This window comes from Pristis pectinata, chromosome 27, assembly GCF_009764475.1.
Source record: "Pristis pectinata isolate sPriPec2 chromosome 27, sPriPec2.1.pri, whole genome shotgun sequence".
Lineage (NCBI taxonomy): Eukaryota > Metazoa > Chordata > Chondrichthyes > Rhinopristiformes > Pristidae > Pristis > Pristis pectinata.
The window spans coordinates 10,117,846-10,145,515 of NC_067431.1; the positions used below are offsets into that span (position 1 = coordinate 10,117,846).

General features: G+C 39.8%; 1 protein-coding gene across 2 annotated transcripts in view; it reads left to right on the forward strand.

Moving 5' to 3' along the window:
- The first annotated feature begins 4,641 nt into the window (after window positions 1-4,641).
- Window positions 4,642-27,670, forward strand: part of opcml (opioid binding protein/cell adhesion molecule-like) — a 1,812,735-nt gene continuing 1,789,706 nt past the window's right edge. For both annotated transcript variants that reach the window (XM_052039681.1, XM_052039683.1), the window contains exon 1: window positions 4,642-5,067. In XM_052039681.1, coding sequence (XP_051895641.1) covers window positions 5,007-5,067 — 61 coding nt within the window. In that variant the 5' untranslated portion in view covers window positions 4,642-5,006. The remainder of the gene's footprint in view (window positions 5,068-27,670) is intronic.

The window sequence follows — 27,670 nt, forward strand, 5'->3', positions numbered from 1 at the left end:
GGGATGATTGTATTGAATGCCAAGCTGTAGTCAATGAATAGCAGCCTGATGTATGTGTTCCTGTTGTCCAGATGGGCCAGAGCAGAGTGAAGAGCCAGAGAAATCATATCTGCTGTTGACCTGTTGTGGTGGTTAGCAAACTGAAGCAGATACATCTATGAGGCAGGAGTTGATTTGCATCACAACCAACCTCTGGAAGCATTTCATTACAGCTGATGTAAGCATTACTTAATGGTAGCCATTGAGGCAGGTCACCACGCTCATCTTGGGCAACCAGTACAATAGATGCTTTTCTGAAGCAGGTGGGAACTTCAGACTGCAGTAGTGAGAGGTTGAATATGTCCGTAAATACTCCAGCCAGTTAGTTTGCACAGATCTTTAGTACCCTGGTTGACTATCTGGACCAGATGTCTTTCATGGATTCACCCTCTTGAAGTGATGGTTTGTACTTTTATATGTAAAACAAACCTGTTCATCATGGTACTCACTGTTCACAGAGTAATCTTTGCAAAATCAGGAAGATCAAACTTTGCAGAATTCCTCCTTTTAGTCTGCAAAAACAACACTGAGCATCTGAATATCTTAATTCAATGCCCCACTCCCTTTCTCATCTCCCTGTACTTGGCCTCCTGCGGTCTTCTAATAAAGCTCAATAGAAGCTCAATCAACATTAGACTGGTATATTTCTTTCTGATTTGACACTGAGCTCAACAACTTCAGATCATCCTTTCTAATTTTTACAAACATCCATTGGCAATAAAACTAATGATGGCAATTACACCCCCTCAAGGCCCACCTTACAGTATGTTTCTTTACCTGTCCCATTATAAACTTGTTTTGGTTTTGACTATTACCTGCTTTCTCATTTAATCTTTCCTGCATTGCAGCCTATTATTTATCTTCCTTTATATCCTCCCCTTCCTGACTCTGTATTTGTTTAAGTCTTGTTAAGTCACTATCTTTTCCTTATTATAAAAGTCTGATGGCAAGTCATTGACCTAAAGCATTAAACTAATTTATCAGTCCTCAGACTTTGCTGATCTGCCGAATATTTTCATCATTTTCTGCTTCATTTATTCAAGTACGCAAATTTTCCAGTGGAAAAAGCATACAATTCTCTGGTTGACCAAAAGCAGCTGGATTTTTTTTCAAGTACGAGGGCAGTCATGTCTGTCTTCACCTGGGAAAAAGAAGTTCTATCGGGATACTCTGAAACTGATCAGATTTAATACCTTACACTGTTCCTGTGTGTGCTCTGTAACTAAAGAAGTGAAATTTATGTACACATCTGAGCTGTTTGTAAGATGTTAAAGTAAGGAAATGGACTTCCAGCTTACTGCAAAATAAAACAGTGATAGTGATAATGAATTAATACAGTTCTCCAAGGCAAAAAGTACATCTTATGCAAGGAATTTAACAACATTTTATTGATAAATTCATTGTCAGAAAATTGAGATGCAAGGCGAAACCTTTTTTTTCACAATGCTGCACAATTAGTGCATGCAGCTATTTTTAATGAAGATTATAAACTTACAGCCTTGGACAATATTCCAAGAAATATGGAAGAATGAACTGGCATGCAATTTGATACAAACACTGTTAATGGGCTGTTCATTATGAAGACACAGCAGGTGACAGTGAATAGAACTGGTGGGCTGAAATTCCCTTCGTTATGCAGAACAAATACACGCAACTTTTTCTGTTGGTAACAAATCTGCAGGACAGCGGAGCAGCAACTTCAGACTGAGATCTTGTTTTAGTTTAGGGTCTAATTACTATTGTTCCAATGAAGGGCAGGATCTTGCATATAATAGAATGTGTGGTGTCTTTGCAGAAATAACAGCATCAGTTGCTAATGATTATTGAAAAAAAATTAAAAAGCTGCAGGAGCTTTGTGTATTTCATGATGAATTGTGAAAAGAAATCATGAGAGACAACTGGAACTTGCTAATGGATGCTTATAATTACCTGTACTGTAAATGAGCTTGAAGAACATAAATTAAAACCAAAATCTTTTATACAATCCAATGGCACTTCCTGTGCAAATAATTGTAACCTAGAAACTGTGCATTATTATTGGGATATGTGATAGGCTGAGAATGAATAAGCACAGTCATTTTTTTCCAAGGAAACAGTAATAGAGATTCCATGCATGGAGAGAAGTTAGCCATCTTTGGAAGTGGGAACTGTGTACTTGAAATGGAACTAATCACAGGACCAGGGCAGAAGGGCTGGACTGGTCATTCCCAAATCCAGCCCAAACTTCTCCTCTACCTGCAAAGGACTTCAGCAAATTGAGTTCCGAGTTTTCACAGTGAAGCTTAGTGTGGGCAATGGTTAGAATTGTGAGGGGAAATATCAAACTGACATAGTAGAGAATTTGTCACAAAGCTAGGATGAAATTGTGTCAAAGAAATCTTACCTTTCTTCTAATCATGCTGATATATCTTGTAATTTCTGCCTGTTTTTTGGAACTTCTAAAAGTTAAGTAAGTTGGAAATGATAAGCATGGTTGAAAATCACTTATATTAAAATGTGTAATATTTAAAATTCTGAAAAGTCAAAGAATGAGGAGAAAAGGGGAATATTAATTGTTTAATGAATCAGTGTTGAACTGAATACACATACGAACATACAAATTAAGAGCAGGGGCAGGTCACTCAGCCCTTGCATCCGCTCTGCTATTCAACAAGATCATGGCTGATCTGATTGCAGTCTGAACTCCATATTCCTCAGTAACCTCTTCATAATCAAGAAATTATTCAACTCCCTCGCTTGAAAAGAGACCAATGCTGGCTTTCCTTATTTCTCCTCATAAATAAACTTCTCATATCATGGAGACTGCAGATGTTGGAGCATAGAGTGACAAAACAAACTTCTGGAGGAACTCAGCAGCTCAACATTATGATTGACCCAATGCATTGACTGTCCATTTCCCTCCACAGATGCTGTCTGGCCTGCTGAGTTCCACCAGCAGCTCACTTTCTTTATAAACTTCTCATATCAACCTTATAAAGCTCTCCTGCAGTTTTTCCAAGTGTTTTACAATCCTTTCTAAAAGGTGGTGCTCTTAATTGGTCTCAATTCTCTACCTGAGACTTGACCTGTATTTTGTATAAGTCTAGCCAGAAAAGTATAGGACACCTGACTTTCCTTTTCTAAGTATCCTATTTCCATTCTTAACCATCTTATCAACTTGACCAATCACCAATTTTGTTTTCTTCAGGTTTTCCCCATCTTGTTTAGCTCTTAATTAATTTATATTTTGCCTCATCTAGAATGTGAATTGATCCACATTTTGGAAGATTGGAGTCATGTGCATTCTGCTATGTGTGGGTTAATAGTATTTAGTTAATAGAACAAGGATAGTGTGACCCTAAGGACCAACTATGGGGAATAAAGTGATGGCTAATGATCTGGTTACTTTTTTTGTTGTAATCACACTGCAGCTCTGCACTGTGTATTCTCTAAATCACTGATTTGTTTGAATCTCATCCAAGGCATACATTTACTTATCAAAAGTTGACTTGCTTGAATCCAAAGCATTGTACTGAAGAATATACTGCCTGCATTTGATCAGCTAAAATAAATCAGCCAGAAGAGTCTACATCTATATTTCACACAGAATTCTCACAGTTAAATCTTTATTTTGCAGTACCATCTTTCTTGGTGAACGGTTACACACATTATCAGAAATGGAAGTGGGAGTTATTCTCCTCACTCTGCTGTCCGAGAAGATTTTGGCTGATATGTTACCTAACTCCACTTTTCTGCACCAACTCCATATCCGTTGATTTCCCTCAAATCCAAAAATTTCTATCAAAGCTCGGCAAAGATGAAAAACAGAACATAATCCCATGTACAACAGCCAGTATTGATGTAACACCTCACCTACTGGTCGTGAGTTTAGATGGGGCTCCTCTCTGAACCCAAAGCAAATCGGTTAGTTCTGAGATGACTAAACATCAACCAATTTTGTGCAAAGCACTGACTGCATAGGAGATGGGTAAAGAGTATTTGTCAACACGAGCTCTTGAATCACTTAGGGCTGGAAGGTGATGAACCTAATTGGTATTGGTTTATTATCGTCACTTGTACCAAGGTACAGTGAAAAACTTGTCTTGCAAACCGATTATACAGGTCAATTCATTACACAGTGCAGCTACATTGAGCTAGTACAGAGTGCTGTGAGGTAGTCCAGGTAAAAACAATAACAGTACAGAGAAAGTGTCACAGCTACAGAGAAAGTGCAGTGCAATAAGGTGCAAGTTCGCAACAAGGTAGATCGTGAGGTCATAGTCCATCTCATTGTATAAGTGAACCGTTCAATAGTCTTATCACAATGGGGTAGAAGCTGTCCTTAAGTCTGGTGGTATGTGCCCTCAGGCTCAATGCTGTTCCAAGTGGAATTGGTGTGCATGATCGACATGACAGGTGGGCTAAATGGAATATTTATGAGTTGTGTGACTCTGTGATTCTAACTGAGATACCCTGATATGCTGTAGAAACTTTTATCCAATAAAATCAACATATGCTCCAAAGACAACGGACACTTCACTGAGCTCCCGATTAAATTCAAGCTGCAATGATTCCCATAAAAGAAATGTTTGTATGTGTGCGGATAGAATTGCGATGAAGCTCGCTGACGGTGTGTCTTTAAATGTTTGCACTGACTACTGCAGGGTTGTTACTGCCGATCAGTGGAGCAAACCCCTTGTGGTTCTGGCCGTCGTGGAATAAGCCAATGAAGGGAGAGGTGCGAGAACGCGCCTGAATGGGGTGTGCGGACCGAGTGAACGAAGCGGGAGTGCGCTGGAGCAGCGTGAACGCGCGCCTGCATGCCAGCCTGCTTGAGCAGGATTGTGAAGTGTGTGTCTGTCGCTGAATCTCCCTCACTCGTCCTCCACTTTGCTCGCTGGATTTGTTTTGTAAACCACTCCGAGATCAACGAACGAACAAGCAAGCAAAGGAGCAGAGGAAAAAAATAGAAGCAAGAAGGGGGAAAAATGCACATTTCAGTTTGTGGTATCGTCCTGATGGGAATGGCTCTTCTCCTGATTTCTCAAGGTACTGGCACTGTGAAAACTGATGCGTTTTATCTCCCTCAGTAAATGTTGGCTTGGTTGCAGGACGGTGACCCCGTTACATTGGAATGTACTATAGAGTTATAAACTTTTGCTTTCGCTCCGGGGAGCACGGTGGTTTAATTGAATGTTTCAGGCACTTGTCTTTGAAATCTTGCATTGCTTGCCAGTTGAAACCTTTTAAGTATTACTTTCGGCTTGCTGCCGGACAAGCGCTGCTACCGTCACATTCCGGGAGCGTAGTCTGTTTTAAAAATAGCATATCGGGCCAAAATCATTTAAAAATGCTTGCGATGAGGATAGAAACTAATGATTTGGTTAGTGAAACTAATGGTTTGGTTTCAATCTTTGTGTGCAATGATTAATGTCTTAAACGACGCACGCTCCGTTTTAATGTACTCTTGGCCACTGGAGCCCATCCTTCTCAGTCGCCGTTACTTAATTAATGATACTTTTTTGGGGGGTGGGGGCGGTTGGTGAAAGAAACCTCTTCGTGACCGCATTAGCAGCTCTCGTTAAAGGCGCAGTGTTTGGTTTGAATCTCTCCCTCCCTCTCTCTCCCTCTTTCCTCCTCGGTTTTAAGAATCTTGATATCCATGTCTAGAGACAACAGTAATAGCGTCCGTCCTGTTACTGAATACTTAACCATATGTCTTTAAAACAAAGTTTGGGCGCATATTCCTGACGTTCGAGGTAGCCGTGTTTTCGCTGTCAACTTGCTGGGATGTCCTTTTTAAACATTAAACGGAGGTGCCAGCCAACTTTCACCGCTGTGCAACATTTAAAGGGATAACTGCCCTCTTTCGTTTGCCTCCCGTTAAAACAATAGACCGCGGATACTTCAGAGTGCCCGTTTGCCGAGGTGTCTCTCAAGTTGAAACATTCAAATTCTAGCGACGTATCGATCGTGTATTATCATTATCTTGTATTTCTGTGCTGTATCACGCGTTGGTATTTGGTTGCAACTTAAACGTGGCCGATTCGCCTTGATTGTAGGGGCTAGCGGGAAAGAACCCGAGAACTCCGGAGTTTCGAGAGTAGATATTGTACAGCTATTGATTCAGGGGGCTGTGATAACCGTGTGCCATTACATACCAGCTCCTCACTGCAGTTGCCTCGCTATTTAGATCGTTCGAGCCGGCAGTTACAGTGCATCCATGTAGTGGGGGGATGTTTGATAATGAACTGGTACTGATTAGTAGGTAAATCAGCGGAACTGCCCGGAACGGGCTGAAATATTTAGGCTTCGTAATCATTCGGGCTGTATTGAGCTTGACTATCCCTGCCGCAACCAAAGGAGCTGTTCTTTCAGCACCGCCTCCCGTGTCATTGGGCGCTCTGTATTCAACTCGTGTGTTTTCACATTCGGTTAGATTTTTCACCCCAAGATGTTTTTTTTTCATTTAAAGTAAGCTTTTCAATATACTTAAGATACCTGGTCCTATCTGCCCTTATTGTCTGACTCTGACATACTCAAAGCTCGCAGCGTTTACTGCTTGTACGGTTGATCCAGTTGCCACTGGATTGTCTATGGGTTACACATCTCTCCAACTGTCGTCCTGAAATCATCATTGGTTGCCTTATGACCAACCCCACTCAAACCCAGGGCGTTCATATTAATACCGTTCCAGATGGCACCAAACTTTGTCCCCATAACTGCATCGGATAAGCTGTTCGGAACGGTGATAACCTTTTCTGTGTTAGCTGCCAATGACTTTGCGTTAATTGCAGTATTTCTCACGATTTGAGAGTTGAAGGAATCGGTTACATCTTGCTTGTGCTGCTCACTTATTGGATGGATACCTTAAAATCATCGGTTAACTGTTCTTAAAGGTTATCATCCACCTACATTATGCAGGATTTCTTTTCCGAAGAATATATATTTCGATTTTGAATAACGCATTCCGATTTCCACTTTTATAACTAAGATATGCCGGTTTACGCCCTCTTTCCTTCCTCTCTCCCCGCCGCCAACATCTGCTTTCCTGTAATTGGTAGATTTGCTGCCGTGTCAGACAAGACATAATATTTAGCTACAGAAATTATACCAGAGCCATATTGTATCTGACGATTCTCAACTGCAGTGCTATAACATCTTGGAGTTCAACTCGGAGAGGCAGCAGGAATCTTGGATGCCTCCTAGATTTGAAATAATTAGGTTCACCTATTGCCAAAATGTCCATTTGTTCTGGCTACCTTAATGAACTGGTATCAAATACTGACATAAACCCGTTATATGTCTTCATCTAACTGCAATTAAGACTGATGCTGGGTAGTCTCAAATACACTTTGTAGACTATGAAATACTGTTTTCTTATGATAATACAGAAAGTAGGCCAAATTATTTTAAACAAAATGCAAATTGTATAGAATGAAAATGGATATGCAAAAGATGATAAAACTCTTTCTGGAAAAAGGTGAGAAAATACATTGAATATTTACCCTCGGCACTTACAAGTAAGTGAATTTTTTTGGAATATTGAAGAACTTCCTATTGTAAATGTGCTGCTAATTACTAAGTGTTGTAGTATTTCAGACTTAAATTTCTCAAAGGAATACACAATTGCATATTATGGGACATAATTAAACATTAAATTAAAAAATAGTTTTATCTTTCGTAAGTTTAGAGTACAGGTAGGTAATAACCATATGTCTGCCTCCCCTAGATGAGTGCCATGTGTAGGTAGGGCAAGTTCATCTGCTTGCCTCTGCAATTTTGTGGTCTATTGAACTCTGGTAAATGAATGGACAATGTTGAATGTAGAGAGCCTAACTGACACAACAACAGTTTCTTAAAACAGTTTAATTAACCAATTTTTGTGTTTTATTGGACCATGTTAATATTACTAACAGTTCCTCTTTAATTATGCATTTCTTGATTAGGCATTAGGGATGTCTTTTGGTTAACACTGGAACAATACAACATCACATTAGTTTATGCCACCAGTCCTTATTTTAATGCAGCAAAGGGAAAATGGTGTGCAGGAGTTTTGGAGCCTGTGGCACCGCTGAATAGTAAATGGAGTCCAAGCCAAATTCGATGGGTGGTTCTCACTGCAAAAACAAAGTTTCTTGGACTTCCTTTAGAATCTGGCACACCAAGAATGGGAAGCTGGCCAGCAGAGGATGAAAGGGAGCAGTTCCTTTTAATTGGCTGAGATGTGAAAGGGTAGGTGGTGCTTGATTGGGGAGGGGAGGGCCAAAGCAAAGGAGTTCAAGGGTTTCCTGTGAAGTCTGGGGGACCCTTCCTGATTCTCTGGCACCTGAGTATAAACACAATTTGATCCCAATGACTTCAAATGTGTGTATTTTAAAGACAATGTTAATATCAGGCTTCAATAAATAAGTACTAAGATCAGCTTGGCAATCTGGTGTCCTTATTTGACTTTTCCTTCTCTAGTATATACCAGGATGAGATAAAGAAATTCAAGATCACATGTTTTAATTCTCCATTGTCCTGTTCTTCACTGTGATCTGTTCTCCAATGGGTTAATAATGTTTGGGTTGAGGCCAATGTACTTGGTGCTTCTCTGCCAGTGGCTCGAAGGGATAAAACAAAATGTAACTTCTAGATTTTCAATCTATTTTTTACACTTGTCTCTTTGTCTACAATCTTGAGCAAGTCTGAGAATTCTCTGCATGAAATGCAAGATCAAAACAATTATATTTGGTTTGGAAACAGCTGTGTGATTTGGACCGTTACCCTACCTTGTGACTAATTATTGAACCAATTAGATCTTCCAGCAAGAATGACTTGTGCTAAGTCGAATTTTGATACCAGATTTTTACTTTGACTGTTTAAAATGAGTCAATACACAATGCTTCAGAAAATATTTATTTATGCAAGTAAAGCTTGAATGGTGGATAATTCAGGGGAGATGATTCCAGTATCACCTTGTTGCTTACATAATTTTAAGTGCCTTGTGACCATTATCCAAAATTAACACAAGTTTCTTTGAGCAGTTTAAGTGCTTTATTGAAGTGTCACTGAATAATTAGTTGGTCGTGTGTGTGTGTGTATATATATATATATATATATATATATACATACACACACATATATACAAAAGTAGGAAATTTTACAGTTGTAGCTGATTAGAACCAAGATATAATTATTTTGAACATTAGCAAAACTTTAGAGCCCCTGTCAAAATGGATGCCTGTATCACTTGAAGCTTCAGTTTTTAGAACTTTAAATGCTTATACTTTCAGAGCACTGTTGTGAATATAAACACTTTGCACAATGGAGATTTCTTTCAAAGGTTATAAGGTTCCAAAATATTGAATGCTGTAAATGTAAGTGATGGCTTTCAATGCAGTTTGGAGTTTTAAACAAAGGTTTCAGTGTTATCTAAAATATCTAGCTAAAATTTATAAAAGAGATTGGCATCTCCCTTGTAGTAAAGGCGTACGTTGGTATCAGTGCTGTGATTGCAATAAGCTTGTCTTGGATTCTCCAGCCTTGTTGGCTGGAGGTTCAGTCTTTGGGAACCTACCATTTTGAATGTAAGATGATGGGGACAAGATTTAATGGATAATAATCAGTTCTAGTATCAGCTACTATCAGTCAATTATTCACTTGATAGTTATGTGTGTACATAATAAAGGAAAGCAACAGAACTGTATACTTCAAAACTGTAAAAATGGATATTCCTTGATTAATTTCCCTCCTGGTCATCGCATGTTATGAAACTTGCATTCTGTTCAAGGCCGATATCTTTATTATTAAGAAGCATACATGTGGTAAAGTTGAAAATTATTGCATGGTAGAACAAAAATTAAAAGTATCTTCAAAACAAAATTTCTACAGCTTCTTTCCGATGCTTAAATGGTTTATTTTAAGATTATACCATGAATGATTTTTTTCAGAAGGATTTCAGATATTTTGCAACATAATTCAAATGTTTTGGTGATGAAAAATTGAGCATATCTTTGGAAGTCAGACTATTCAACATCATCTGATTTGGCCTTGAGTAGATTTAGACCCCAAAAGTTTTGAAAAACATTGTATTTTAAATAAAAAGGTTCTTTTCATGTTCTGTAGCTTGTTGCTTGTTCGTAGATCAACATTATGATTTAAAGAATAGGAAAATAGAGCTATTGCTAAGAGCTATTTATCCTTGTGGAAAATTGTAGTAGTAGAGAGGGCAAAACTGCTGTCGGTTATGATTGTGTCACGGACATAAATGGGGTAAGTTTTGAGGTTTCATCATGTGAACATCTTGCATAATGAGTAATATTCTACGTAATAGTATCTTGGGTTGCACTATAGCCGATAAGTGGAATCTGATGAAGCTGTATTATTCATTACCACCTTGTTAGTGTGCCACAGCCTTAAAGCTGTTTTTAAAAAAAAATCTCAGTCATAATTATCATAAAATGAAATTAAAGGTTCTTGCATCTTTATTTGAGAAAGTCTGTGAGGACTAATTTTGGATGACCTTGTGAAAGTGGTTCTCTGCAAGCAGCATGCATTCAGGTTAGCCAAAAGCAGTGTGATTTCAATAGGTTAAGCATTTATGTGCTACATCATTTGAGATTTTATAGGGAGCCTAGGTGTTCTTTGCGTTTTCACCATGGTGCAAAATTAGTTCAATTTTAACAGAGTTGGCAACAGTCCCAGAAGGATTGACCTCCCGAGTTAATAAAAATGGAAAACTGTGCTGTGTGAATGAGAACTAGGTTAGTGGATTTACAAATATATATTGGTACATGTTTGATAGACTTCACACTGAGTGTAGATAAACAGAAACTTAATTTTTTAAAGGATGTATATGGAAGAAGTTTAGAGCCCTAAAAGCTGCATGAATAAATCTGTCTTCTGTTTGCCCTCTCCAAAAGCAAGTACTTAATACAATAAGTCAATGATTTTTGTTTCAATACATTTATTTCAGATTTGATTCTCCAGTGAGTTAGAGCTGTTATAAAATCAGTTATGTATTGAATATTCTCCTGTTGGTTGTCTTCTCAATGATTACGATTGCTGGCTATAGACCTGCTTTGGGTAGGAGAAGTTTGGAGGCCTATCAAACTTGTGCTTCCAGTCCACCAGTCTGTCAATGGCAGCACCCTCATCTCCATCAGAGACTGCTCTATTGCTTCCTTTCTGTACAAGGAAAATCAAAGCAAAATGCTGCAGATGCTGGAAATCTGAAATGAAACTTGAAAATGCTGAAGACAGGTCAGGTAACATCTATAGAGGGAGAAAGTTTGTTTTAGGTCAGTAGTCTTTCAACAGATATTGGAAGAAGTTAGGGATCAACAATTTTTTTTAAAGGAAAGGATCCAGGGAAAATCATAGGATGAATATTGATGAATGGGAAAGAAGTAATTATTAACCTGATGTTTGACAAGTGGGAGGTAGGAGTGTTTAAATGACCAAAAAAGAACATTTGTATCTCACTAAAGATTGGCTGTTTGAGGAAGTAACTAGGAGGCTGATAAGTGCAGTGCATTTGCTGGAGCTGCATAGATCTTAGCAGAACTTTGAACATGCAACAGGGATGTCAAAGCCCATTAAATTCAAGACAAACTAGCCAGTTGGATCCATCTGAATGGCAGGAAGCAAAGGTAATAGTTGATGGGTGTGTTGAAAGACCATTGGCTTTGGGAATCCACAAGGGCTTGTTTTAGTGTGTATTAATGAGTTGGATTTAACTGTTGAGGGCATGATAAATCTTGAAGATAATACAACAAATGACTGTGGTTACCTGTGGGAGGAAATTGATGGATTGGTGCACTGGACAGAAAAGATGCCCATGAAATTTAATCCAGTGCAGTTTGAAGTAATGTGCATAGTGTGGTGGTGCAGCAAGCTGTAATGAATGGGAGGCTTAGGAAATATGGAGGGACAGAGGAACCTTTGTGTATGTTGACAGATTCTTAGCCACTGAAGGGCAAGTCAATAAGGTGGTTTTAAAAAGTGTATGGGATAGAGTCACAGCACAGAAACAGGTCCTTCAGCCCACCAAGTACCCATGTATATTAATCCCATTTGGTCCATTGCCTCTTTTTTCATTAGTTGAGGCATAGAATATAAGAGTTGGAAGCTTGTGCTAGAATTGGATGGAATGCAAGTTAGACCAAGGCTTGGGTATTGCATATGTTTCTGGTCACCAGATTTACAAGAAAGATGTGATTTGCACTGGAGTGGGCGCAGAGAAGATTTACAAGAATATTGCCAGGAATGGAAAATTCTAATTGAGGAAAGATTTGGGCTTGACTTCTTTGGAAGTTAACACACTAGAGAAATATAATTAACAAGGTCTAGAGAGAGTTAACATGAATGACCCATTTCCCTTGGTCCCATATGCCCCCCAAAACTGGGGGTGGGGAATGAAAGTAATTGGTAGAATGTTAAAAGGGAGATGACGGAAGTGGGGGGGGGGGGGGGGGGGGGAGGTGGAGAGCCTGGAACTAATTGCCGGAAAGGGTGGTGGAGGCAGAAACCTTTGGTTTGTTTTAAAAGATCATGGGATGTGTATGTGAAGGGCTGTAATCTGCAAGGCTGTGGAACTAGTACTGGGATAGCTTTTCCTCACCAGTACATGGCCTCAACCAGTAGATGGCCTGAATGACTATGTTGTAAATATTCTGTTTCTATGTTTCCCAGTGGGATAATGCTGCAAGTCTTGGCTCATTTTTTTGATGTCATCCTTTAAATATTTGCTTTACCAATATTTTTGTAGAGTTTGCCAACTTGACTCGTGCTGAAGAATTATTTCCTTGAAAAAGAAATTAAGATCAGTCATTGGATGAATAGTAATTTGTGTTGTCGGGATGAATGGGAAATGCATTGGGGTCCCATGGGACCTGTACAAGTAATTCTCTGCTCCTGTCATAAAGTTGGCAAATCTCAAAACATCAAAAGCAAAATAAGTCTGCAGCTGAAGTAGTAATTAGTTTGTGCTGGTGTAATCAAAGGTAACTTCAGAGCTCATTGATGTCGATATATTGATTGTGGAGAAAGAAGCCTTTGAGACAATTGCTCATGGGTGTTTGGTAATTATCGGGTTTTGGATGTGGAAAAAAAATGTTAGAAATACTCAGCAGATTAGGCAGCATTTGCAGAGGGAGACAGTTCATATTTCAGGTTTGTGATCTTGGAAAATATTGCAGCAGTAACAGGATTGAAGGGAATAGTGCCGAGGAAAATTGGGAGGTAATAGAGAATCAAGAATGGTCTGGGATAGGATAGAGGTGAGACAGGTGCTGGTGCAAGATGAGGGAGGATGGAAATGGGATGTAAAGAAACTGTCTAAAGGTGGCAACAGAATTGTAACAAGTCCACTCAGATGTGTGCATAGTAGTTATGATCTTTAAAAATTCAAATATGAGCTCATTGCAGAATGTGATGCTGCTCCTTGAGCTGTTATTGAGCTTCATTGTAATAGCATATTAAGTAGAGGTCAGACCAGAAGCAATGCAGACATTAAAATAGTAAGTAACTAAGCACAGGAGCATGGCAAAGGAACTCCCAATTATGGGACCTAGCTTCTGACTGGAAAGAAAAGCTTTCTTCTCCTAACAGGAAGCTAAGTTGTCCAAAAAAAGCAAAAAATTAATAAAAGCTGCCCAGCTCTTTTTTGTCCAAGAATAATTTCACCATTCTAAAGCTTAAGGGAACTGAGGTGGAGATAACATCTTGTAGATAAGTGGGAGCCTTTTCTTTGTTAGACTATCTAAGATGCTTTTCTGTCAATTTGCAAAAATTTCAATTTTTAAGGAAATGATTTTTTTAAAATGGTTTGCATGCTCATTTAAGAATTCTTAAAATGGACCAGCACCCATTAAACTGAATGGCTTCAACGTGCCCTCGACTGGAGGACTCAATAATCTCTGTCATTGTGAAGGAAGACTCAAAGGTAATAATAGAACTTCAGATCATCTGGACATTTAAAGCAGACAGCTTACTTTGCTCACAAGTTCAGCCTAACAGATTTAATGGCTCCTTTACTCAAAGGATGGTGATTGTACTCAAGAGCATTGTTGCAAAAAAAAAACAAATGTGCCAAATAACTTGAAAAAATTTCATTCGCTTGTAGTTTTTGCAATAGCAATTTTGTAACAAGGGACATATTGCTTCTGCTGATCAGTCCTAATTCTGACTGTCAATAAATGTCAGAAGGATGCTGTGGTGAAGGTAAACGGTCTCATGACTATTGTGGATTACTCCTTCAAACATCAAAAGAACAGTTTTCTGTCTGAAGTTGGAGAAACTCTAACATGATAGTCAACTTGCCTGTAGTTACGGAATGGAGTAATTCTGGGTCTCTTGGAAGCTAAGCTTCATTAAAGGTCATTGTTTTAGTTGCGTTTAAGTGGCTCCTACGTAAATCATAACCTATTCTGTGGAAGGGTATTGATTCAAGAACACTGATCTCCAGCTTCATCAGAAAGGTGGCAGAAGCTTGAATTGTTCATTCAGCACTTAACTTTCACCTGGGATTTGATTATTGTTCAGAGAAAGTTCATGGCAAGACTGTTTTGAACTGAGGTTCTCTTGTGTGCTTCAGGATAGTTTGCACTGGAGATTTAGTCTGCTATCAAGGCATGAAGTCAGTAGACATCAGGTCCTGGTGTTAAATCAGCTGTATTTTTGCAGAAGTCAAAGTGGCATCTCATTGAACACAACGCAAAGTTTCCTTGTAGATGGAGGGGTAGCTGTTAATTCCCCCTCTGTACAGGAACAGAAGACTTGATGGCCCTATTTCCAAACATCAAATGTGCAGCAGAATCTGCCATGTTAATTTGCTGCTTTGATAGCCTCGTGTCATTGGACCCTCTGAAGATGAGTTAGAACATCCTCATAAGTTACCATCTCCTCTGCTTCAGGCAACAAAAAAAACTCATTAATATTGCAAGCTGTATTTTGCATCCAGATCCTCAAAATGGCATCTGTATTTTCAGTAGCTGTGTTAATATTTTTGTTATCTAACTGGTTTTGTGAATTGAGGAAGTTGAAAATATAATGCCCATTCCTAATTCCCCTTGAACAGCCGATAGTTTGCTTTGTCTTCAATTACTGTAGTCCTTTTGAACGAAGGTGCTCCCGTGGTTCTGTTGGATAGGGAATTCCTGGATTTTGACTCCATTATGATGCAAAGATGGCAATGGGTTTCTAAGCTGGGGTGGTGTGTGACTTGGAGGGGAACTCGCAGTTCATGGCATTCCCATGCATTTCCTCCCGCACTGGTATTTCTAGCTGAGAGAAGCTGCAGGCGAGGGAGATGCTACCAAAGAACCTACTATTTAGCTTTCAATTTATGAGCAAAAGGACGAACTCCTAGAGTTTTCACATCTTATGTGGTGCAACTGTTCTGCAAAGGTTCCACTTTATTCACCTCGCTGTTCTTCAAATAAAAGTATAAATCATACTTTTGCTCCTGGCCAGCAACAAAAGGCACATTCCAAAACCATGCCTTGTGGATTGGAAGAGCAATGGAATGTTATGATATTGTCCCTTTTACTTGCAATGCTTTGGTTGTGTCTGAGAGGGGAATAGTAATTCATAAAACAATCCATGGTTAATCTAGTTCATCCATATTGTAGATCATTTTAGATTTGTCACCCTTATTTAACAAGGTAGCACATCTCCCAGCTTAGAAATTCTTATTAGCTTTGAGTAAATTTTTTCTAAAAAAAAATCACATATCTTGTTTAAATTTCATTTGTGTAGATAGAAAATATATCAGCAGGTTTGATGTATGTACCACACAAAGGAAAATCAATACAGTCAAAACAAGGAAAGTATTCAAACATGGTCTACAGAACTAAGTAGTGTAAGAACATTGCCTACGTTGCAACCCATTTCCGACATGTTCCATTTCATTTAAGTCAATGTAAGATATCTCAAGAGGAGTACCAACTAATGGATAATAGACTTGCATAAGTAGAGTTCTGGTGATCAAAGGTACATTTCTTCCTCCTGAAACATGATTCTTGAGGTGGGGATTACAAAAAAAACATAACTTCTGAAGTGTTATGACAAGAAGATTAGAGAGGTCACTTGTTATTTGGAAGGTTCAAGTCCAGATTTGGTATAGGAAGAAAGTATTTAGGAGTAGAAATACACCAATCTCTAAAAGTTGTGTTAGCAATGACAGTTTGCTTTTGTTTTTCAAAGAAAAACTAAGGGTCTGTATCCAGAGGTGTAGATTTCAAAAGTAGGGAAATTTATATTTAGAAGTTAAGAATTAGGAGCTGGCCATCTGGCCCTCTCAGCCTGTTCCATTGTTAACCAAGTAGCTGCTGCTGCTGCTTCTACCACTATCTCAGATCCATTGATCCTCATGATGTCAAAAAATATCTTTTGTTTTGAATGAACGCAACTGAGCTACCACAAACATCCAAGACAGAATTTCGCCCTCTGAGTAAAGAACTTTCTCCTCCATCTTGGTCCCAAATGTCCTACCCCTTCCAAACTTTGCTGCCTCCTTCCTGCCCCCCCCCCCCTGTTTTTTGTTTAAAGATTTATGTTTCAATGAGATCTTATTCTTCTTAATGCTAAAGAATACAGTCACGGTCTTCTCAATCTCCCCCTCGTGTGACAGTACCCCCACCACAATAATCCCTGGAATCAGTCTAATGAACCTGTATTAAACATTGGTTGGAACTCACAGTACTGTGTACAGTTTTACTTGTATATTTTATACATATAAATAAAAGAGATGGCGGTCCGGAGAAGATTTGCAAGGATAATACCAGGAATGTCAGAGAAGGATAAACGGACCCGCTTGAGAAAAGCAGCTTGAAGTGTGACCTAATATTAGGCCTCTTTAATTGTGAAGAGTTTTTAATATGGTGGAAACAGCATGTTTCCATTTGTGAGGAAGAGAATCAGGGGTCATCAGTATTTGGTATTCACCAAGAAAGTCAACAGGAAATTCAGAAGGAACATCATTATCTAAAGAACTATGAGGATACAGAGCCCATTCCTACAGGGAGTGGTTGAAGAACATAGTATTAATGTATTTGAGGGAAAACTGGACCAACACAGAGATGAGGAAGAGAGTTGTACTCATAGATTTAAATGAGGAAAGACAGGAGATTTGAGTGGAAAATGTACGCCAGTGTGAACTGGTTGGGCTATCTTGTGTGTCATTCAATCAATAGTTGGCGATGAACAAATGTATATGCAGATGTGCGGTGTTTCATTAAAAATGATGACTTGCTCCACAGAATCTATCCATTTATTTTCTACTCAAATCAGCATAACGTGCAAGTGAAATGGTGACTACGTTTCACTGCTTCAAGCAGTGGCATTCAGGGGATCTGAGGCTGATGGATTACGATAGCTTTGAGGGATTAGGCTTGCAGTGGATCACTGGATTTAGTCCAATGAAATGTATCTTTGTCGAGTGAAAATAGATGAGCTCAGTTCACCAGTAATTCAGGCAAGTAAGTTTCTTGATGACATTTATCACTTTTGCCTTTTCTTGTACTTCCATTCCCACTTCGTGATCAGGCTTCCTTTTCTAATTGTCCATTTTGAAAATGATCCATGTCTTCCTTGTGAGAGTCTGTTAATGAACAGTACATACATGCAGCAAGCAGAATGAACCTGTTCTGCTTTTTGTTGGCAACATTTTTCTTGCTTTCTTTCCCTTCTGTGTGAATACACAATGGTAAAATCTCAATACAAACGTATAGATTGGAGTACTTAGTAAAAGGGCAATGCACAAATTAAAAACAAAATGCTGGAAACACTCAGCAGGTCAGGCAGTATCTGTGGAAAGAGAAAGACTTAATGTTCTAGGTCTGGGATCCTTTGTCAGAACTTGAAAAGAGCGGAGCAAGTTACCTGAGCCAACTTGTCTCTTTCCTTCCCATTTCTGTCAAAGGACCCTGGACCTGAAACACAAACCTCTTCCTCTTTCCACAGATGCTGCTTGACCTGCTGAGTGTTTCCAATGATTTTGTTTCAGATTTTCAGCACCTGTGTTGTATTTTGATTGACATATACACAGATGAACTAAACTGTCCTCCCAAGTAGCTTCAGTAACCACTCAAAGTTTAAAATTGTACCAGAATTGTAGAATACAACAGTGCAGTGATAGGTTAATTAAACCCATGTTAGTATCTGCCTCCAGTTGCTTCCTGATTATTCACTTTACTTGCACCCTATATTTCCCATCTTTCTCTCTCTCTCACAAGTTACTAATACTTCTTTTCAAACAAAAAAAGCAGAAAACATTTTTGAGTATTTCCACATTACAGAAATCTTGTATGTAAAGATGCCTTCTAAGCTCCCTTTCAATTAGCAACCATTTCTAGCTCAGGAGAAGCACTTTCACCTCTGAGATGGGAGGTTGTGGGTTCAAGTGCCACTCAGGAGACTCTAATGTAATGCAGTCTGACATTTTGGTGCATTACTGAGTGAGAGCTATGGGTGAGGTTTAACTTTAAAACAGATGTCAGTATGAAGATCCAATGACATCTATTTTAACAAAGGATTTGATGCATTTCCTCCATGGCCTGCACGATACTTAACCCACAGTGCAGATCAACAAAGAAAAATTTAGCCCAGGAATAAATCTTTGTCAAGTGAAAACAGAAGTTCAATGAATCAGTAATTCTCTAGCAATTAAGTACTCAACTGTCTGTAAAATAATTTGGGACATACTGTGGCTGTGAAAGATTCCATAAATTCAACTTGAATGCTTTCCTTTCTTGTGTAAGGCCTTCTCTCCCTCTCTTTGTAACACTCCTCGACATGTCCTTTTTTTTTAAACTCCCTCCATTTTATTGTGTTTTCCTCATTTTCCACCCAATGATCAAAAAAAACAACTAAAATTTGAAAATGCTGGAATAACTTGGCAGCTGTCGGGTAACATAAGTGGCAAGACAGAGTTGAAGTTACAGGTCAATGACAAATGGAAACCTTCCATCGCGAATCCATTTGGAAGATAAAAACTAACATTACATCTTAACTTTGTGTCAATGAGCCATTAGCCTTCTAAAACCTATTTACCCCATCCTTTTACCTTTTTCGTCATTGTTATTAAAGCTACAATAAATTGTTCAAAATAATACACGCCACTTCTTTGACGTGGTTTCTCCAAATTGAGCAGTATATGGCTGAGAAAATTTTGTCCTACAAGCAGTTAAACATTCTAACACTGATCACGAAGCGCATACACTTCATTTGTAAAGTTATCAGAACAGTATTGTCAAATTTCCCTGGGGACTGCCATCCAACGACTATTGGGAGCGATGCAGCTCAATTGCATGTTCTCACAGCTTCCAGCATTTGTCCTCGTAGGGGCGATCTTTGCAGTCAGCTCTGAAATGGACTCTCCATAGTAGGGGCAATTTTTTTTTCCAGTTCTTCAGGAATGTTGCCACTGAATGGATTTTGGACTTAAGGGCTACTCAAGCTTCCAAGAAGTCAGGGAGATTTAAATCGGTTGGTGGAGAGTAGTGCCTGTAGAGACGTGATCCTGATGAATAGAGAACTCCCAGGACTGCAGGCATACACCTAGCAGGAGGTTGCCATGGAGATATCTCAGGACACGAGTGCAGTCTGTGAATACCTGTACTTAAGGGAATATGCCAATCTCCATGCCTGTTCTTCTGAGCCGAAGGAAACATGAGAATACGGTTTGGGGAACCTGGATGCAGTAACGAGCAACAAACAAGATATGGCAGAGATCAGCAGCAGGAGCTTGGTGTGATTCGGGAAGCTGAGTGACTACTTCACAGCCAAAGTAGTCCAGGTGCTTGCCTGAGACGGCATCTGAGGTTGTTGGAGATCTCAGGGAGGGCAAAGAATGCAAAAACTGGCCTTTTAAATGCCATGGTTTTTGGGAAATGGGGTTGGTAAAGCGGTTATACTGTCAATAAATAAGACTTGTTTTCTTAGACCTGTGAGGTTGCACATCGTGTGAGATGAATTTTGCTTGTGTTGCCATTGATTTTTGTAGGAATTTTAAACCAAAGAAATTTGCTTGGGCAAATGAAAATCTCATTGAAAAGTCAGGAGTCACGATTCCCCACGGGTGCCAAAAATGGCTGCAATGTTGTTTTATTCACGGTCAAGCTGTTTCCGTTTTCTTTGAATTGTGTGAAGGAATTTCCATGCCCCTGGTCTGTATATTCTGCTTATAGATACAAAATCTCTTCAATTTTTCTGACCACATCTGCTTGTGCTGGCACCTTCAATGAATGACATATGAAGGGGCTTGCATTCTTTTTTCCCGTTTCAGAATCTTTTTAAGATGCATTCACATTCTCTTTATTGTTACATTAAACATTTTTTTATGCCTCTTGAAATCTTCCACTAAGTCATTTCTTTAAAATGTGGCAACATAATAACATGTAGCTGACCTTCAAACTATACATCTTGCAAAGAACTCTAAGGTACTAGCAAGATCTGTAAAAACAAAATAGGCTAGATATGGAACTCTTAATACTTCTACAATGGAAGTCCCAGATTGGAATATTTCCAGTACAACAGCCGAATCTCTTGGACTTGAAAGCTTTCTCTCATCTTTTCTTCAGGGAGTATCAAAAACCTTTTGGTACTTTTAATTGTCTTTGCCAGCAATCGGAGTAATGCCTTTTAGTGTTATTTATGCTGAATCATTTTACAAATGTACTGCACAAATTGAATATTTATGAAGGGCCTGTGAAATAGCAATAATTTATTCAATAACATGGGGTTTTCTTGACCTTGGCTGCATCAGAACATAAAATCTGTGCAGTCTCTTACAAAGTTTTGTAAAATATTTTGAACATTCAGCAAGCTGCATGCAAATTGGATTTGGAATTGACTGGATGTTCACTAGGAAAGTGCTTACAGCAAAACACTTGGATAAAACATTGCTTGTGAGTTGTGACCACAACTATTACCTACTTGGATACCTTGTATCTTTGGTTATTTTTTTCTCTGACACAAACATTACAGTTCTAATTTAGGGATTCCTTAAACTATGTGAAAATCAAAAACCTGCAGCAAAAAAATAATGTTGAAAACACTCCTGTAGGCTGGGCAGCATCTGTAGAAAGAAACAGTTAATGTTTCAGGTCAAAGAACTGTGAAAGAAAGGAAAAACTAACACGTTCTTTTGAAGGGTCTTGACCTAAATTTTTAATCTTGTTTCTCTTTCCAGAGATGCGGCTTGTCTTGAGTATTAGCAGTGCTTTCTGCTTTTATTACAGAATTTGGTAGTATTAGACTCTGACCTGATGACAGGGAAAGCTGGATACTGATGATGGAGAGGAGAGGCACTGTGTCCTCAGTTCAAACAGGATTTCCTGTTTGACATGTAATTCAGTTTTATCATATTATTCATGCAGGTGCTTAATTTGTGGAGTGTGACCATCAATATATTTTCAAGATTGGAATCCCACATTTTCGTTAAGATCTGTTGTCTTATCCATCCATACATCTGTTTCCATTTAGACCTGTGAATTGTGCATGAGTATTTGAGGCTTTCTGTAGAACTACTTGTAATGAATATGAACAAATAGTAGTGAATGGAGCAGTCTCCCAATGAGGGCAGCAGCAGGGTTGCCATAATGGCACTGCATCAAAGATTCACTGGACGGTTTTCTGGGCTGGTGAGTGTGCTGTATGAGGAGAAATTGAGTAAACTGGGCCTGTGTGTTCTAGATTTAGAAAAAGTGGCAGGGATCTCTTTGAAGTTTACAAAATCCATACAAGGCTCAACAGGGTGCAGGAGGGAATTTTCCCATAACCGAGAAGTGTAGAGGAGGTCAGAGCCTTGAAATAAGGGATAAGTCATTTAGGACTGGAAACAAGAGATTTCTTCATTGAGGAAGGTGAATCTTTGAAACTGTTTACCCCAGAGGCTTGTGGAGTCTCAGAAATTGAGTTCATTCAGAACTGAGACCAATAGGTGTTTTGGATATTGAGGGAATATGGGAATAGTGCAGAAAAATGACGCTGGGGTTAAAAGATCAGCCATGGTGTTGAGAGGCTGCAAAGCAGGCGTGGAGAGTCAGAAGGCCTATGCCAGCTCCTGATTTTTATTCTTGTATCATGTGAGAACTCCACCCAGCACAGATATCCATGATAACTCACTAAGAATTTAATAAAAAATATTCAGTGTATTGAAGTACATTTTTTGGTGGGAAGTTATTAGGCAATGAGATTAGAAGCTTTACTTTTATTAAATCCTTAACTGTTTTGGATGCATGAATTTTGAACCCTTGAGGCCATATTTTCTCAGAAATCAATTTGATCTAAGATTTATTTGCCTAACTGCTTGCTTGAAATCTGAGCTGGAGATGGTTGATACTTAAAAACAGAATGAGCTGAGATCAAATTTTGTCCGGTTTAAGGGATATTCCAAAGTCTGTCTTTTTCAGTGCTTGCTGATTGACAGTATAAACTTGAATTTTAAATCTTGCAGCCTCAAAAAATTTGGTTTTGCATTTGATCAAAATCCATCTTCAATTGAGATTTGAAAATTTCTGCTGAAGTCTTTTTTTAAAAAAAAGCATTGACTGTTTCTCTCCCCTCTGCTGCCTGACCTGCTGAGATGTTTCTGTATTTTTTTTCTGCTGAAGTATGTTCAGCAGGACTCCTGAAACACTAACTTCTGAACTGCTCTTTGGTGATGTGTGAAAATCCTGAGTACATCACAGTAACTACTTTGGGAAAAATTCTTTGTTACACTTAGTGATAAGCATTTTTACCGTGTCCTTGGGAGTCAGTGTTATTGAAAGTAACTATTTTCTGTATCTGTTATAAAACTACAAAGAATGCATAATATCAACATTAGAATTTGGTACTGTAAATGAAGGGCTTTTCAACATAACTTTTGGGACAGTTTCCACTCCGGGTGCAGAGTGCAATCTGGATAACTACATGTGAAACTGTAATTTTTATGAAGTAAATCTTTTGGGTTAAACTCCTGCCCAGAATCATTAGTATAATAACAAAATCTTCCCTGAACCAGTGCAACTGGGCAGTGAAACAGACAACTTTTGGGTTACTTGGGTTGGAAATATAGTCAGGCGTGTACTTTGGAGTGGCAGTCTGGTTAAGTGTTAGTAATACAAGTGAAAACTAAATTGAACCATTACAAATTTTATTGATGCACATAAACAGTTTGTTGTTGAATATCTCCCAATTTAATACCTAGAAATGAATCCTTGATTATGCATTGTATTTTCTCTCTGTTAGTTAATGGAATAAGATGCTAGGCAGCTTTGAAGATGTGTCCACTTGTATCTTTACCTTTTTAAAACAAAAATTTAATTTGAAGAACCTTGTCCTCCTGTAATAGGAGTGAACTTGTAAAGCTCATTGTTTTAAACTGGACAGTTGCCAGTGGGTCTGGCTAATGGCTTAGAATTTATCATACACGTAAATGGATGAGTGCTACTGTGGCGCATTATCTCAGTGTTATTGAGAGTGCCAACTATTGGTTGTGGGACTGGCACTAAATATTTTAGTAGTGCAGAGGCTCATTGCCTTGGGCCCTACTGAAGGGGTGTTCTACAGGATATGGAGGCTGGATGGGGAGAGATTGGGTGAGCAGATAAGTTGCTGGGTGAATGGGATAGTGATGGATGTCAGAGAGAAGTACTGGCTGGCAGAAGGGTTTGACGGGGGTTGAAGTCAGGTGAGGTGGGTGAAATAGATGCAGGAGGATGACTGCGAATAATTGAGGTCGGGGTTAGAGGGTTAAGGGTTTGGGCTTTGGGAGGTGTAGACCAATCAGTTGGACATGGTTATGAAGGCCTTGAATGATCAGAGGATTGTTGGGGGGAGAGGAGGTTGCTTACCAGATGAGGGTTTGGAAGAAATAAACAGAAATGTGTTGGTTGGGGTAAGAAGAACCTGAAGGATAAAACTTGAGTATGAGATTTTCTGCTGGGCCAGAGACTTCCATGTGCTTTTTGTATTCGCACACCCGAAGTTTGTCCAGCATAAGGTGCACATCTATTGATGTCACTACCCATTTCTACCCTCGCCAACATAGATTGAAGCTCAGAGGTGCAAACTGCACCTACCCCACTCGGGTCTCAGTACACTGAGGAGCACATTGTGTAACTTGTTGATATTACCATTATTTAAAGGGGTACTCTGACCCGATTGGGGAACGTAGACACTTAAATACCTTCCCAAAGTCCATGGTGTACTCTCGCCAGTATTTAATTGCTGGTGCATTCATTCAGTGGATTCCTCTGGTGGCATCACTGGCTGCACTCTGTTGGAAACCTTTCTAGGTGAGGCGTGGAAGGGGCTTCATCAGTGCTAGCAACTGTCACACCAGTGTGGTTTATCTCTTCACATTGAAGGATGTGATTTGTCTTAAATGTGGCTTTATTTGAATGATGCATCTATGTTTGGCATTGTGTGAACACTAACACAGTGCTTTTCCCATTTCTTAACTTTACATATGGGTTTTCTTGCCCTGAGTGTGTCGTACTGTCTCCTATGATGGTGCAGGAAGGCCACTCCACTTCACTTTGAATCTTCATTTGTGTCCATAAGCCAAGAGAAGCTCTTACATCCGATAGGTTGGCTTCAGACTGCTTCTCTGAGCCAATGCAAGGAGCTTTGTGTGACGACTGACTGTGGGGCATGAGTGAGCGTGCTGCCTGAGAGAGCTCGAGGAGGACTTGATGACCTGAACCTGCGCATCAGATGAGTTTCCATGGGACTCGACAGGCAATGGTTCAATAATCTACTTGTATGATTCCTGCAGACCCATCACTTCATTCCCTGCTATCTTTACTTTTCTGAGTCGGTGATCGATAAAACCTGAGCAGGGCTCTGCTTGTGATTTAAAAATGGATATGAGTTGGGACAGTAGCATATCTCTGGTCCTCTGAGTCTGCAGGTCCCCATTGCCATATCCCTGCTCCTATCGGAAAGCATCCCCTTGCATGTGGGACCCCTCTGCTCATGCAGGAAAGCAGCCTGCTGACATACAGTATGCCTTTGCTTGTGCAGAGCCACAAACTGCTTGTGTGTAACATTCCCATCTTCACTGTAAAGAATGGCACTTCACAGCTTAATGAGAGCAGTGGGCATCTCTCTGTACACTGAGGACTTGTCTCCCACCATGTGGAGAGAATGAATACCCAGCTGAAACAAAGTGAGATGGTAGTGAAACAGCAAAGTTTTGTAATGCCTCTGTCTCAGAATCAGATTTATTATCACTGACTTACATGATGTGAAATTGTTTTGCAGCAGCAGTACAGTGCAAAGACATAAATTTACTATAAATAAGAAAAATAGGGCAAATTATTGTTTTTAAACTTGTACTACCTCAATGCACTCCATACTAACTCAATGTAACTGCACTGTGTAATGAATTGACCTGTACGATCAGTATGCAAGACAAGTTTTTCACTGTACCTTAGTACAAGTGACAATAATATACCAATACCAGGTAGTGTTCATGGACCGTTCAGAATTCCAATGGCGGAGGGGAAGAAGCTGTTCCTGAATTGAGTGTGGGTATTCAGGCTCCTGTACCACCTCCCTGTTGGTAGTAATGAGAAGAGGGCATATCCTGGATGGTGAGGGTCCTTAGTGATGGATACTGCCTGATTGAGGCACCTTCTCTTGAAGATGTCCTCTATGGTGGGGAGGGTTGTGCCCATGATGGAGCTGGTTGAGTCTACAACCCTCCGCAGCCTCTTGCAATCTTGTGCCTTGGAGGCTCCATACCAGGCTGTGCAATCAGTCAGAATGCTCTGCACCATACATCCATAGAAACTTGCAAAAGTCTTTGATGTACCAAATCTCCTCAAACTCCTAATGAAGTAGAGCTGCTGGCGTGCTGCCTTTGATTGCATCAATGCGTTGGGCTCTGGCTAGATCGTCTGAGATGTTGAACCCCTTAGCAGATGGGATTGGTTCAGGTACCGAGTGAAAAATGTGCACCTGCCCGGTAGAGTGGTGCTCCTGGTCTCCTGGCTCCACACAACTTCCTGCCAGAGTTGGTGGTGGACTCCATGTCATCTCTTGCATTTGATTAGACAGACCTGACTGTTGGCTGTCTCACTGTGCACCTGCTTTGGCCTCGTCACTGGCAACATCCCAGACACAGTCCTCATCTGCATCCTCTGGAGCAATACAGATATGAGCCCTTCTACTAATTTCCTTTACATATTGCTATTCTGCATCATGCTAGTAGAGAGAGAGAGATCCAACATTTCAGTTCAATGACCCTTCATCAGATCAATTATTCATTCTGAAACATTGCTTTTTTTTCCCCTCTACAGACACTGCCTGACCTGCTGAGTGTTTCCAAAATTTTCTGTTCCTGTTTAAGATTTCCAGTATCAGCGGTCCTTTTACTTCAATTGCAGCTCAGTAATGCCCTGGGAATCTCCTTGAGGCACGGATCTCTCTAACCTAATCTGCTCATTCTTCACAGGACTGGTGTCTGAGATAATGCTGTGAGATGTCAAGTACAATGACATTCTTCACTGTTTATCATCAACCCTTTTTCTCACTCCACCTCCACCACCCCCCCCCCCCCCCCCCCCCCCCACACACACACACACACACTCCAATGTGTCCTTTTGCTTGCTCCTTCTCTTGCTCAGGGTCTTCAAGGACAGGGAAAATGGGAAGCCTATCCTGGTCTTGCAAAAACAAAACAACGGAGCTGCATGTTAGAGTATCTGCTGTTGATCAAATGGGACCTGGTGATGACAATGAAACTTTGCTGGTGAGCATACTTGCGAGGTTGCAGAATACCCTTGGCCATGATGGTTTAAGGTGGTGTGGATCATCTGCCCATAAACAGGATGGTCTCGATCCAGGACGGCCACTGCATGTGCAATGTCTCCCCTCCCATGCAGGTGTTCTCCCTCATTCTCGCTGTTTGTGCCTCACTGGAGGAGACGAAGGGCATTGGGTAACTTATTCCATCAATCGTCGTCCTTTTGTGGATGATAGAACAGGTAGAATGTCAACAGTGAGGAGAAAGGTGTATGTGGGTGCAGATGAGAGAGAGCAGTATTTATATTGGTCTCAATTCAGCTTGATATATTCACATTAAAGTCATGAAATTTCTTCTGGCAGTGCTCCGTAATTTAGGGTAAATTGGTTTATTATTGTCCCAGGTTCTGAGGTACAGTGAAAAATTTGTCTTGTATTCTGTCCATACAGATCCTTTCATTGCAACAGTGCATTGAAATAGCAAAAGGTAAAACAATAACAGAATGCAGAATTGTTACAGTTACAGAGAAAGTGCAGGCAGACAATAAGTACAAGGCCATAACCAGGCAGATTGTGGGGTCAAAAGTACATTTTATCGTACTGGGGGACTGTTCAAGAGCAGGATAGAAGCTGTGTTTGAGCCTGGAATTCTCCCAACATTTAGGATAATTGGCAAGCTAATCAGCCACTGTAAATTGCCCCTTGTATCTAGGTGAGTGGTTGGGAATGAGGGGAGAATAAAAATGGAATTGGTGTAAATAGATTTCTGATGTTTTGCTCGGATGGCAGGCTGCAGGGGCTGTTTTTGTGATGCATTACTCTACAACCGTCTTGTCTCCATCCTGCAAAGCTCCTCTTTCGGTGCCTAGCTTATCTCTTTCCCCACTGCAGTGCACAGAATATCCCTCCAGGCCTCTGCGTCCTGCAG